This window comes from Muscardinus avellanarius (assembly GCF_963383645.1).
Source record: "Muscardinus avellanarius genome assembly, chromosome: 17".
NCBI lineage: Eukaryota > Metazoa > Chordata > Mammalia > Rodentia > Gliridae > Muscardinus > Muscardinus avellanarius.
The window spans coordinates 14,149,764-14,164,988 of NC_137803.1; the positions used below are offsets into that span (position 1 = coordinate 14,149,764).

General features: G+C 38.1%; 1 protein-coding gene across 1 annotated transcript in view; it reads left to right on the forward strand.

Annotated features, from left to right (window-relative positions):
- The window catches only part of PIGN (phosphatidylinositol glycan anchor biosynthesis class N), a gene marked incomplete at both ends in the record, with an annotated part of 98,152 nt that overhangs the window by 72,173 nt on the left and 10,754 nt on the right, over positions 1–15,225 (forward strand). Inside the window, 3 exons of the mRNA XM_080714674.1 lie at positions 2,970–3,043; positions 5,843–5,885; positions 8,685–8,737. Coding sequence (XP_080570800.1) covers positions 2,970–3,043; positions 5,843–5,885; positions 8,685–8,737 — 170 coding nt within the window. The remainder of the gene's footprint in view (positions 1–2,969; positions 3,044–5,842; positions 5,886–8,684; positions 8,738–15,225) is intronic.

The following is a 15,225-nucleotide window of genomic DNA, read 5'->3' on the forward strand; positions in this document are numbered from 1 at the left end:
CATGTGACATTAAGATTATAAAGTCATTGAGCCAAGGTTAAATAACAGTGGAAGGAAGATACATTTCAGACTTGGTGTAACACCTCTTCTAAATTGGAGGTGGGACTTCTTATTCTTCTAAAATCTCCACCCCTTACTTCCATATCTTCTTGCTTTACTCTTAAAGGGGTGTTTGATTCCCAAAGATCAAGGATTCCACATTAATCCCAGAAAGTCATATCAAAAGGCATTAAATCCTATGGGGAAGCTGTGGTCAAAACTCAGTGCTGCTAAAAGTTCTAAGGCTGCCTAAACCCAGGGTGCCCATCATGAGACCTTCTCTGTGTTACCCACGTGCCTAAAATGGATCCATTCCTTCAACAAATATGTCACTGAGTTCTCCAATCAGTGATGTGCCAGCCACTAGCTAAGTGGGGGAAGTACAAAAATAATGACACACATCCTTGGCTTTCTATGGATATAAACCCTCTTGTAGAATGTAATCCATGATCTTCCTTTCTTCTCTGGGGTTATGATACTTATCCTCTACCAAGTCTCCTCTACCATGATGCCTGGCACATTTTATGTAACTAGTCTATATTTATTTAAATAAAATAATACCTACCTCAAAGCACTTTGGCTTCTGTTCAGATTGTGTATAATTGTTAAAGGTACGCATTTTCTCAGGAATTTTGCTACTGCTCTAATATACTACTACTACATTTTGGTTTTGTACTAATCGAGATGTAAATTTAGGAAACATTAAAAAGACAGAATTTTCTCATGTCTATTCTCTGTTGAATTCTTTAAAATGTTTTATTGTTTGCTTAATTTTCATTTACACTTCTAGTATGGTAGTTGTTCTTTTTTCTGTCTTTTAAAGACTATGAGTCTCATTTTTTTTTAAAGAAAGCTCAAATTAGAACAATTTGTTTACCCTTCTGTTGCCTGTGCCATTGAAATCATATCCAAGAAATCACTGCCAATTTCAAAGATGTGAGGTTTATGACCCAGATTTTCTTCTAAAAGTTTATAGTCCTAAGACTTATATTTAGATCTTTTATCTATTTTGAGTTAATATTTGTATATGGGATTAGGTAAGGGTCCAATTTTATTCTTTTTCATGTAATTTTAATTTTTCAACAATATTTAGTTAAAAGATTAGTATTTCCTCCCCCAAATGTTTGTGGAAACCTTGTCAAATATAACTTGACAATATATGGAAGAATTTAGCTCTAGGCTTTTATTTAGCTCCAATAGTTTATATATCTGCCTTTAGAACAGTACTACACTGTTTCAATCATTGTAGCTTTATATGGTTTGAAATCAGAAAATATACATCTTCTAACATTGTTCTTTTTCGAGATCATTTTGGGTATCTAGAGTCCATATTCCATATTAGGATAGATTTTTTTTTCTGAAAAATAAAAATATAAATATATGATAGTTTCACTTAAAAAAAAAGAAAAATATTCTCTGGTAAGAAAGAAAGCAAAAAGAAATATTGAAATGTTATCTTTAATTTATCAAAAGCTTGGTATCAGACAAATGAAACTGTTATGTGAGATTATCATTTTTAATTTTTGATAAATTGCTATAATACTAGATGTCAACCACTAAGCCAAGCAGGGGAAGGAGGGATGGGGAGGGAATGGGGTGGGAATTGGGTGGGGGTTGACTGGCGATGTGTGCATGTATGTCTACAAAAGTTTTTTTTGTATCCCACTATGATATATGAATACAGTGCACCAATAAAAAATTTAAAAAAATCTTCTGCATAATTCAGTACGTTTTAATAACATAATACATTTGATGTCTTTTGTTGACTGGTGTCCTTGAGTGAGTGAGGGCCCTCCTTGAACTCTCTTTTATTCTTACATCTTCTACTTGAAAAAGAGTCTTACACAATCACGAACACATAATTTATTTTCCATATTTCCCTTTATTTTAAATATCAAGTGTGTGTGTGTGTGTGTGTGTGTGTGTGTGTGTATAGTTTATATATATATAGTTTTTTCAATTAGTCATTGTAAAGTTATACCTCGAAATATTAACAGCATTAGCTCTGGAATATGAATTTTTAAATAGTTTAATTTTATTATACCTTTCTCTATATTTTTTGAAATTTATTAAAATGAGCATTAATTTTGTAAGCAGAAATAAATTGGTACTTTAAAAAAAAAAAACTAAAAGCAGTGACAAAGAGGCTGAATTATGTTTATATTGCTATTGGCTCAAACAACCAGATGAGTTTAGAGACCTGTGGATCAAATTATCAAGCTGCTTAGCTCACTGGATTTGGGCATTCTGTGCCTTTCACACTTTCTTGAAATCATTTGGTTATTGTCTTTCATTATGAGAATGAGTCAAATAGGACAAGTCTGTAATAGGCTTTTCTCTGGCCTGTGTGTTGACGTTTGTTAAAATTTCCTGTGCTTCTGATGTTAATGTAGATCTTTAATCAATTTCATCACTGTCTTTTGTCATTTGCATCTGGCTTTACTTTTTTAAATGTTTTTATTGGTACATTGTAGTACATCTAACTGAGTACAAGATGGTGGAGGCAGACATGCACACATCACTCATGTAGCCCTTCCCCAATTCCCACCCCATTCCTCCCCCTCCCTCCTTCTCATGTTTGGCTTAGTGATTGACTTTGATATGTTTAAGTACATCCTGTACATTAGAGAATTTCCCTCTCCCCCTCCCATCCCCTCAGTCAGGTCGCCTTTTTTGCTCATGTACAGTATCTCCTTCTTTGTCTCGAGTTCCTCCTATGACCCATTTTCTCCCTAGCTTCCGCGTATTAGGGAGAGTATCCGATTTCTTAGCATAAGGTTTATGTCACTGATATCATTCTTTTTATTTCAGTGTTTGCTCTTTGTTAGTGTATATATAAGTTATTTGAGAAGCTGAAAATATTTCTGTAAGCAGAAGTAGTATTTGTTTCAAAATGATACAGTGGTGTCATTTGTTGTTGTTTTAAACAGATTTTGATTCCTTTTGTTCTTGTGATGTGTGCTTTTGAAGCAGTTCAACTAACTACACAGTTATCATCAAAAAGGTAAGCTTAATGGTTACACATTATATTGGCCCATTTTTAGTAAATGAGAGTAAATATTTGAAAGTATTTCATGCGAATGCCAATAAGACCATGTAACATAGATTGTTTATTATAAAAATGAGAAATATGTCATCCTTTTAGTCAGAGTTCAGATGCCATTAGAGGAAATTAGTTGATTAGGGCCTCCAGCAAATAAGTATGCTTTCTCAGCAATACAAGTTATTAGAGCATTATTCAAACGAGTGGTGAAGCTCCCTAGAAAAGAGCAAAACATAAATACTCAATATCGCAGTTAATGACTTGTTTGTTACAGATATAACTGTGCCTACAAAAAGCAAGGATTTGGCCCATTTCTTAAATATGTATGAGACAAGTCCACTAACATTATTTCATTTTATAATCTCAAAATGAACTTTTCTAAATATCAGTAACTCACAGTTTCCAGTCTTCCACACATTGGACTAGCAGGGTGGGAGGTATTCTTTTGAGTTTTGAGGGATTTCTGGAGTAGTCGTGATTAAGGAATCAAGATTCTGGATGATAAGCTGTCAACTCCTCTATTTGGTTTTGCTTTTTCTTTTTTTTGCGGGTCTGGGGATGGAACCCAGGGGCATTTGATCTCTGAGCTACACCCCTTGCCCTATTTTTTATCCTTTATTTTGAAACAGGAGGGTCTCACTAAGTAGCTGAGGCTGCCCGCGAACCGTGATCCTCCGGTCTCAGCCTCCCGAAGGCTGGGATTCCAAGCGTGCGCCACCACACCGGCTTGTTTATTTGCTTCTTTAAACTAATAAAAGTGCTCCATCAGCGCAGGGATTCTCCATAGACACTTGATCTAAATATGAAGGTTCTTAGCAGTTTTGTTATTATTGGATCAGGGTGGCGTGTGTGTGTGTGTGTGGGGGGGGTACTAGGGGTGGAACCCCGGGGCCTTCTACCTCCAGGCTTTACTCCCAGACCTATTTTTATATTTTATTTGGAAAAAGGGTCTCACTAAGTTGCTGAGAGCCTCACTAAGTAGCTGAGGCTGGCTTTGAACCTGTGTGATCCTCCTGTCTCAGCCTCCCAAGCGCGGGGATTACAAGGTATAAAGTGACAGGCCTGAATAAATCAAGTAATGAGACTTTTGACACCTTAAGAAGAGTGCTTTTACTGCATAAGTAATATAAAAAGAAAGTAACATATCTGGCTGGCCAGGCCAGGGTGGCATATTTAAATACTAAAAGAAAGCTAGTATTAACACAAACTTACATGTAGCTCTTGATGCATTTAAGCTCAAACTGGATTTAACATACTATTAGCATACGTCATAATTTTTTTTTTAAATTTTCTTCTACTGTTTAAGAATAGGAAAAATCTTGTTTCTGGTTTGAAATCATATCAATATTCTTCTGTAGGATTTCTGCATGAATTTAATATTGAAAGCCTTTACAGCCTCTATATCACATAGAAGGCAATTATGTAGATGCAATAAAAAAAACGAGTGAGTGACATGTACTCTCTGCCCTGCGTCCTGTCAGTGGACAACCTGTTTAGAAGAGATTTTAATTAAGACCTGAGGACATGTGGAATGAAAAGTAGGCTTGTCAAGATGTGTATGTGTAGACAATACTATGTGTGTGTCTGTGTGTGCATGCGTATGTGTATAGTAATTCAACCTAAGCCCCTTTTTTTCTTGTTTTTGTAGTAATGAAACTTTAACCCAGGGGCCTCCCACCTTTAAGATACACCCTAGCCCTTTCTAAAAAAAAATTTTGTGTTGACACAGGGTTTCACTAAGTTGTTGACTGTCTCTACTTGCTGAAACTGTCCTCGAGCCTGCAATCCTCCTGTCTCGGCCTCCCAAGTACTGGAAGCACAGGCGGGCATGTGTCACCACGGGCAGCTCAAATGAAGGCTTTATGAAAGTACTTTCTTTTGACCTTTAAACTCTTACAAGATAGAAGACATTCCTGAATAGCACACGGAGATCATGCTCAGATTTAATATGTCACCCATTAAATCCAGCTATTAAACCCTTTCTTCCTCTTGACAACGAGCCTCATATCTGTCCTCTTTATTCTATTTCATAAGCCCACGTCTGTCCACCCTTCACTGCCATGTCCATTTTTAAGTATCACTGATATCATCTCTCCTTCATTTCTATATTTTCACAGCCTCATTATTTATGTTGCAAAATATTTTCTTACAACTCTCGAAAGGCTAGGGACTAAGATGAGAGTGTGTTTTGCACTAATGACTTGTTTATTAGGTCCATAGTGCCCGGGATGAGTTCAGTATAGCAGACCACTGAGATGATTCTAACTATATTTTTCCCACTCGTTCCTTAGAATATATCTTGAGCAAAGGTGATGTAGAAAAGCTGTGTAAACATTATTTTATTTTGCACACGTTAAAGTGAGCTTTTCTAAATATCAATAACTTGATTTCTCAGTCTGAACAATTGGTGTCATCTGTGAAGCCTTGAATATTTTGGGTAGAGATCATTAACAGGGAGTTTGTGGGTATGAAGATCACCTGCTGGGAATGCTCCCTTAGGAATGATCTGTTGATCTGTCAGGAATGATCTGTTGATCTGTTAGGAATGCTTTCGGCTTTGAGTAATGAAAACCCAACTAGTGGCAGATGTGTTTCCAGTATCGTAGCTGGTGTGGTGTCCTGAGTAATCCTGCCTTTCTCTCTCCCATTCTTAGGGTGATGCCTTTATCTTTGTGGATTATTTAGTTATTCTCGTTTGGATTTTAGTGTGTCTGAAAAGTGAACTTGTTGTATTATCTATAATTTGTTTTTATTTTTCAGCATTTTTCTCATTGTTCTCGTCATATCAGACATTATGGCTTTGGTAAGTAAGGCATTATTAGATACTTAGTATAAGTAAAATGGAGAAACTTAAATGCTGGGTTAGCTTAATCAAAATAACTATGAATGTATTTCCATATGTGATTTGTGTGTGTGTGTGTGTGTGTGTGTGTGTGTTTTGTGTGTTACTGGAAATTGAACCCAGAGGCATTCTGCACCCCCCTCTAAGCTATACCTCCAGCCCTTTTTACTTTTTATTTTGAAACAGAGTCTTGCTAAGTTGCTGAGGCTGGCCTTGAACCTGGGGTCCTCCTTTCTCAGCCTCCCAAGTGCTGGGGTTACAGGTATGTGTCACCTTTAGGTACCAAGTCCCAGATGCTAGGATAATTTACACAGATATATTACTTTCTTTTTATATTACTTATGCAGTAAAAGCACTCTTCTTAAGGTGTCAAAAGTCTCATTACTTGATTTATTCAGACCTGTCACTTTATACCTAATCTTATACATTGCTTTGTGTCTGAAATGAACCTTCCACAGGAAATTAACAGAAGCTAACTTTAGCTTTAGCTAATGCGTTCTCCTACTTGAAATGTCAGTCTTCAGCTCTTCTCTCAGATTAAAAACAGAAAGGAAAAAAAGGGAGGGAATGAAGGGAGAAGGAAAAGAAAATACAGCTTTTCAATTAGGATGATGTTATCAAGAGGATAACTTAACATATGAGACCTGAGTGAGGACTTTTATGATTGCCGTATTAAGAAAAAGAGGAGTTTATTGTATGTCTGTAAACTCAGGGTTCCTGGAACGACCCTCAGGTCTGATAATTCACTGGGATTCTTGAACAGTTCCAGAACACTGTTATGTTCAGCTACGGTTTATGATAGTAAAATGATACCAGTCAAAATCCGCTGTGGGAAGCAGTGCATAGAGCAGGGTCCAGGAGGACTGCAAGCTCGAGCTTGTTTCCTTCTTGTGTCAGGGCGGCCTTGCTCTGTCAGCAGAAGACGTGACAATACACATGAAGTCCTGCCAGTCAGGCTCACCGTAGCTTTGGTGTCCAGACTTTTTACTGGGGCTTGATAACACACTGCCCACATGGCTGATCTTTAATCTCCAGTCCTGCCAGTAATAGCACTGATACCATGCGGTCCAAAGCCCCTACCATAAATCACTTTGCTGGACTTTCTGGTTACCAACGCCCCAGGCAAAATACCTATATCAGGCATAACATCCAGGGGCCTAGAACTCACTTCCCAGTAGATGAGGACAAAGGCCACATCACAAAAGTGATTAGAGACACAGTTTAAGGTAATTTCCCAAATCAGATTCTTTGTCACTAGATTTAGATGAGAACATTTTGTACTATATATGTATATATATATATATATATATATAGTACTAAATATATATATATTTATTTATGTATATATAGACACATATTTAATACTAATTTAATACTAAATATTGTCTATATATACATAATTTAAAATTTTTTTAATTTAATTTATGTATATAGACACATTTAATGCTAAATATGTGTCTATATACATAAATAAAAGACATAATAAAATATATACATATTTAGTACTATGTATGCATATATACATAAATAAAATAAAATACATAAATAAAAATATATATCTATGATTTTTTTGTGGTACTGGGGTTGGAACCAGTAGGGACCCAGGAGCATTCTACCTCCAAGCTACACCCCCAGCCCTATTTTTATTCTTAATTTGAAACAGGGTCTCACTGAGCTGCAAAGGGCCTCACTAAGTAGCTGAGGCTGTCCAAGAACCGCCATCCTCATGTCTTAGCCTCCCAAATGCTGCTATTGCAAACATGCGTCACCATGCCCAGCTCAGTTTGTACTATATTGAACTATGTGCCCAACATATTTTTGTGATTAATCACACACCTTATATTAGAACAAAATCAGCTTTCTGGGCTGGGGAGATAGCTCAGTGGTAGAGTGGCTTGCCTAGCATTTTGGAGGCCCTGAGTTCAATCCCTAGCATCTCAAAAAACAAAAAGACAAACAAAAGAAAAAAATCAGCATTCAATTTTGTTCACAGAGTGTCAACTAGGTGAGACATGTTAGTAAAAGAGAATTGAAATTCTCTGATTAATTTTATATGAAGAGTCAGATGGGTCCATCTGATTTGCAAAGCCAATTGTGATCTAGTTTCTTCTAACTCGACTTGGCATCAACTGTCACCTCTCCATCCTTGTCTTCTCTATACCAGCCTCACTTCAAATATACCAAACTTTATCTGGACCCCTGATGCATGTATAATCTATTCCCACTGCCACGAACCTACTCTGTGACTTCTTTTATCTGACTCCTATTTTCCTCCTATTTTCCACTTAGAAATTACATTCCAAGAGTCCTTATTTTCCACTTAGAAATTACATTCCAAGAGTCCTTCTTTTATACTCCTTCCTCTGTGATCCTATAGTTGTATTTTTAATGATCTCTCTCATTCTCTCTTTCTCTCTCTCTCTCTCTCTCTCTCTCTCTCTCTCTCACACACACACACACACACACACACACACACCACTTTCGCTTTCTTTTTTCTCTTTCCCTTTCTCTCTTTCTTTCTTATGCCTGATAATTTTGTGTTCAGCTATTGAATGATAATTCTATTTCTGGCATTTATATTATTGCTCATTTTGATCCAAGTAATAGTTTCAGTAAAAGGTGTAATTCTTGTTTATTCTGAGAAGGTAGTTGTACTGAAGGGTGAAAAATGTGAAATATAGGATCCCAGAACAGCTGTTTTTACATTGAATCTAAACAGGCTTTGTTTTTAATGGAGCCACATTTTGTTATATTTTACAGCATTTTTTCTTCTTGGTCAAGGATTATGGCAGCTGGCTTGACATTGGAACAAGGTATAGTATATATACATACATATATATATATATATATATATATATATATATATATATATATTTAGAAATTCTTAGCTGGGCATGGTAGCGCACACTTGTAATCCTTGCACTTGAGAGGTCTTGAGACAGGAGGATCACACAGGTTTAAAGCCAGCTTCAGCTACTTAGTGAGGCTCTCAGCAACTTAGTGAGACCCTGTTCCCAAATAAAATTTTATTTAATTTATTATTATTATTATTATTATTATTTTGGTGGTACTTAGGGTGGAACCCAGAGGCTTTCTACCTCTGGGCTTTACTCCCAGACCTTTTTAAAAAATATTTTATTTGGAAACAGGGTCTCACTAAGTTGCTGAAAGCCTCACTAAGTAACTGAGGCTGGCTTCGAACCTGTGCGATCCTCCTGTCTCAGCCTCCCAAGAGCAGGGATTACAAGCATGCGCCACCACACCTGGCTTCAAATAAAATTTTAAATAGGGTGGGAATATAGCCCGGAGATAGAAAGCCTCTGGGTTCCACCCCCAGTACCACACACACACACACACACACACACACACACACACACACACACACACAATCTTAACAGTGTGGTGAAAAACAACAACAAAAAAAAAACCTTGGTATCTGAGTGTAGAGGGTGCCAGTATGATTTTGTGGTAAGCCTAAAGAGTAGCTATTATTTAAGCCTCTGAAAGCAAGACATGTCTCTCCAATCCTTGGCATTAACATATTAGCCGGTGTGTTCTCTGGATGCTGTGGGCAGGAGGGGTGTTAAATGTGGAGATAACCAAAGGGCAGTGGGAAGATGTTTGACTCTGGGTTTTCACAGTAGATAGCTCCAGTGCCCTTGTGTGCGTCCTTAACCTCGCCATCTTTGGGAAAGTAAGGCTATTTTAGTTGTGCTGTGATTCTTATGTGAGCTTTAAATTCCATGCAATCATTATCTGTCTTTTAGGGTGTTTAATATGGGAATATTTGAGCATGGATACCTATAACATGGTTTCTTAAAGTGTGATCTGAACAAAAAGTCAGTTTCATCTTTATTGTGATATGAATGTCAGTTGCCATCATCTCTCCCATTTTTTCTCTTTGAGAAGAAGAGAGCAAAGTTGATCTCCTTATCTTATTTTTTTCCCAGATGTATTCTGGGAAGGACTCCATTTTTCTCAACTGGTTTTATTTCAATAAGTCAGTCTCTGCTCTCAGCTTGTACTGCTAGGCATTGTGTAGGTTTGCAAGAGACCCTGCACCAGAACATCATTCATTTATAGTATACTAACTAAAGAATTTTAGATTTTCTCCAATTAGTTTGCAGCTTATCTTTACTTGGCATTTTTTTGTCTTCAAGCATAAATCTTTATTATTGTCAGTAATAACATGGATAAAACTCAAAGCACCTTTTCATATCCATGATTTTGATTCAGTCCAGCAAATAGGTACTGGGTGCCAACTGTGTTGAATGTCAAGTGTATGTCAGAGGAGCTCCTGGGGATGAGAACAGAGCCCTGCACTCGGGCTGTCCTGCACTTAGAGCTGGAGGAGGGAACATCCTTGAGCAGGCGAGTTGGTGCAGCGTGAGAAGTTCTAGAGTAGTCTTTTGGGGCCCATGGGAACACACAGGTCACCTATCTCAGCCTTGCAGTATAAGAGAAGGCATCTTAGGAGACGACTGGCTAAACATGGCAAGTACAGGGTTTGGAAGAGTTGATTTAGTCGCAAGACCTAGGGAAAACATGTCAAGTGAGAGAAGATGACGAGCAGAGAATAAGAAGCATGGAAACGAGACTGGAATAGGTAGCCACACAACAGGAGAACTTCAGGAGAAAGCAGTGTGTGGAGATCCAAAGAGCATTGCAAGAAGGAGGGAAGTCCTAGAGTGTCAGATGTTGCAGTGATAAGTAAAGATGTGAAGGTGTGCCTCACTCAGGAGCCATGGTCCTTGGTGCGCCTGGCTAGAGCAGTCGTACTGGTAGGATCTGGTACTAGACTGCTATACTGAATTAGATCCGCCAATTTCTGGATGAGGGCTGCAGATCAAAGTTTGTCATTTTTTTTCATCTACCAAGACCCTAATAAAATAAGCAATCCTAGGGCAAGTGATGGGAATGAGAGAAGGCCCACCAACAAATGTGAGTTCAACAAATTCCTACAAGATGGATAATCGGGGAGAAGCAGCAGCAGCTCAGAATCTATAGGCCAAAGGAGGAAGGACCCCTGGAGGCTCTGGACTCAGTAATGTGGAGGGAGGGGTGATGAGGGGAGCCAGGGAAGAGTCGCTGAATATTTGTCTACAGATAATGGGATCAGCAGGCTCTCCACGTGCTGTCTTCCTCTACCTCCATCCCCATGCAAGAAGTGCTACAGCAGTTTACCTTCAGGAGAAAATCAGAGGACGCCTCTAAAGAGACTGAAATCAAAGGCCTGGGCAAATTTCATGGTTCTGTTGTATGTTCTTCCACCTCATTATGGAACCCTCCCACATTCTGTCAGTGATAGCATCCTTCCAGCCTTAGCCCAAAGGGCAGACCCAGGCACCTCTTCTGCTCATCCTGAAACATGACATAGCGATTTCTATCATGTACATAGAACTTAGCAGCAACCATTCTACTTTGGGTGATGCCTAGAGGGAAGAGGCTTTCTTACACACTACCCTGTGACCCAGCCATTCTGTGCCTGAACATTTACATCAAGATAAGGAAAAACATGTACACAGAAAGACTTGTAAAGGAATTTTTATAGCGGCTTTGTTCATAACAACCCAAATCGAGAAACAAGCAAATGTATTCACACATGAATGGACAAACAAATTGTGCTATATTGGTATAATGGAATACTATTTACCATTAAAAACAAATGAATGACCAGTGAACTCAAGTACATGGATAAATCTCAGAAACTTTATGGGTAAAAGAAGCCAGGTTTATAGGAGTATATGGTGTATTATTCCATTTACATAAAATTGGAAAACATTATCCTGTAGTCACAGAAGACTGATCGGTAATTGTTGGGCCCGGGGGTAAGAATGAGATTGGCTACAAAAGGGCATGCAGGAGCTTTTAGGGAGGTCGAATTGTTCTGTATCTTGATAATGATAATAGTTTCCTGTTTATACTACTTGTCAATACTCGGCTAACTAAATTCTTAAAATGGTTCCATTTTCTCACATGTAAATTATACCTCAAGATTGACTCCTAAGGAAAATAGAAGAACTATGAAAACTATCTAAAATTAAAATGAGCAGGGCAGAATGTAAGTAGGCTAAATCATCTCCTTTGCTAGCGGGTACTCAATAAATACTATTTCAAGTTGATCATAAACAGCAGCACAGAGATAGTAAGACTTGATAGGGAGAAAACCACCAGAAGATCTGAAGGAGGAGTAGAGTGGCTGGCTGCTCTTGGAAGCAGGTAAGAAGGAATGAACGGTTGTTACTTTTCATTATAAATCTGTTTATGTTATTTTGCTTTTTATAGTACTGCATGTGCGACTGGTACAAATTAAGGGAAATGCACAAATGGACTGGGAGGTCAGGAATAAAGTTCAAAGTGTAGGCCACTCTTTCAAGCCTAATTAGAAAGGGGAAGAGAAAAATATACCACAGTCTGTCTAGGATTACCTACATAACCGCTCTAGGAGGGAGATTTTATTTTCACTTCATATTACTAATGAGCAGGAGGAATATTACAGGTGAATGGAGTGAATGTTCCTAGTTTCATCAGTTTTAATTGTGCTCTGTCAGAGGAGGTAGTATGTGCGGCCCAAGTGGAATACGCTCCTTCACACATTGGAGTCAGAGCCCCCCTCAGGGTCAGAGCAGGGCTACGTGTTACATCACAGAGTCCACATATCCAGCAGTTAGTTTTTTGAGATATGTGTCCTGAGAGGCATGGATGATTGGAGAAGTTCAGAGACCAGGAAATATACTTAGTATAAAGTTAATGGCAATGATTACAATGCACCAGTAAAAATTACCAGAGTAAAAGGTAAAGTGAGACAGAAACTCATCTTGAAAAGGTGGTCCAGGATGTCAGTCATACCGCTACCAAAAGTAGCCAGCACTTGCATTGGGCTACACCAGTTACAGCATCTTCCCACACATTATTTCATGTGATCTTTATCACAACAGTGTGAAGCAGATCTTATCTTTCACAAGAGATTATTAGCTCTCTCCACTTGACAGGTGAGGATGCTGGCCCTAAGGAACTTGTGACTTGGTCATGTCAGCTGGTCTTAAAGACAGCACGACTGAAGCGGAGGGTCTTGGAGACCCCTTGCCCTGACTGCCTCTACTCAAAGAGTTTTCCCCAAAGGATATGTTTTTTAACCCAATGAACTCATTTTTCTTAAGTGAGTTTGTATATAGTCCTATGTTTGTAATTGGTGCAAAGGGATCAGTCAATGGAAAGTGTTAGATAATATAAATTTTGGATTTAAAGAAAAAAGAAATACTGATTAGGAGAAAGTGGGCCAAGAGTGAGGGTTTGTTGAGTGAATGAGGTGTTGTGTTTGACCACAGGCCTTTGTTAGATATACAGAGCAAAAGTCATGTCTTCAAAGAGAAAATCCTGGAAGGCTGGAAGTAAGAAACCAACGGTGTGCATGTACGTTTCTACCATCTTGTACCCCATTAAGATGTATGACTACAAGGCACCCATAAAAAAATTTAAAAATTAAAAAACAAAAACAGCTTTCTGTGAGAGGAAGTCCACCACTGGGCACACAGACAGTATCGGGTAGGCACTGCCTATTCTGTGCCTGCTGTCAAGCTGCACAGAAGTCAAGCTGACAGAGTGGTCTATTATGTACAGGAGAAGATGGAAACAGATATTGAATCTCATGCTGATGGTTGAGAGGAAAACTTGGTGCCATAAAGGCTATTGCTAGCAGAGTTAAAGGCCATGGTTAAGTGAGGCCTGTGGGAATCAATATGCTGAAACCTTGAGGTTTTGTGTGTGGCCCAGAGGATTTTTCCTTGGGCCCTAGAGCGGGGGCGAAAATTCAAGAAAGCAGTAATGGATCAAGATACTTGTAAGCCATGCACTGCAGGAACCCGCCTTAGCTGAGTGCCCCTTTGCTTACCTTGATGACTTTTATGCTCAGGACTCAAGTAGAGGACATTGTTTTCATCATTGAAACCCTGGACTCCTGACCTTTCTGCACTTACTTATTTAGTTTTCATGCTTTCATTCAACAATTACTTATTGAGCAATGACTCTAAGCCTGTCTAACTAATTATATTCCCTTTGCCCCTTATTCAGTTTTTCCAGGCTGAATAACCCTTCTCCTATCAGTTCATCCTGGGTTCCATTCAGCACTGTTTCTCCTGTTGTCTGTCATCTTTAGTCTTTCATCCCAAACTTAATTAACAAGAATATTCTCATCAACACTGAAACAACTTTTTTTTTTTAACCTCACTAGTGTTGTATACTTTTGTTTAAAAGAAATAGAAATGGAGGAAAGGAAGAAGAGAAACGGTAAGAAAGAGAGAGGGGAAGGAAAGGAAAAAAAGAAATGACAGAAAAAGAGAACCCTTTTAGCCTTTCATATTCCCTTCCTGGATCAGTATCAGCCTTGATCCATTTTGGAACTCTTGTATGCCTCTTTGTCTAGAAAGAGTTACTCTATCCCCTTCACACATTTTTATATTTCTTGTTTAAAGATAGCCACCATTTTTGTCTTGAAAATTCTGGAATGTTTTTCTTTAGAAATGTCCAGTCATGCTGAGTTAAGTTTAATGCAGTCATGTTTATCTATTTTCCCCCTGGGATGCCCCAGAAGCTTCAAGATACTATTTGCAAGATTGAATTGTTTTGCCACAGAAAAAAAACTATCTAAACTTGGATAAAACCACATTAAGTTAAGCAGTGATTATAAAACTTAAGAATTACTGAAAATAATATTTAATTGATGATAATAATTACAATTAAATTATTTATAGCATGCAATGTATTAGGGATCATGTTTATGTTATTTCATTTATTTTTTTGGACAATGTCTGGAAAAATATGACCATTTCTATTTTACAGAGAAGAAACTGGCACTGAAAGACTGTGATTGTTTAAGTGGCATAGCTAAGTGGATGGTTTTATTTAATATTTTTGCTTTGCATATGCACTTACCGTATAGATTGTTGCTTCAGAAAAAGTACCTAATTGGGCACTCACCATGCATAAAGCATTCCTAGGCATTGTCTGTTCCCAGGTGAGACTGATTGCTTTGAAACTTGATATTTTCATCCTTAAATATAACTTCTTTCATGGGGATATTCAAGCGCTGAGTTGAAGGGTCCAGTGCAAACTTGTAAGGGACATTCTAATCCTAGAAGTACATGGCTCTAACACATGGCCTCTTTCTGGGAGATTATGGCCTGATATTGGTTGAAAGACATAACTAACTTTAGAGTAAGGAAGCACAAGGTTAGGGGCTTCCTGATAAGAAGGGAGGCCACTCCCCTCAGCCTCCAGTGCCTGAGAAAACATTGTGCGCGTT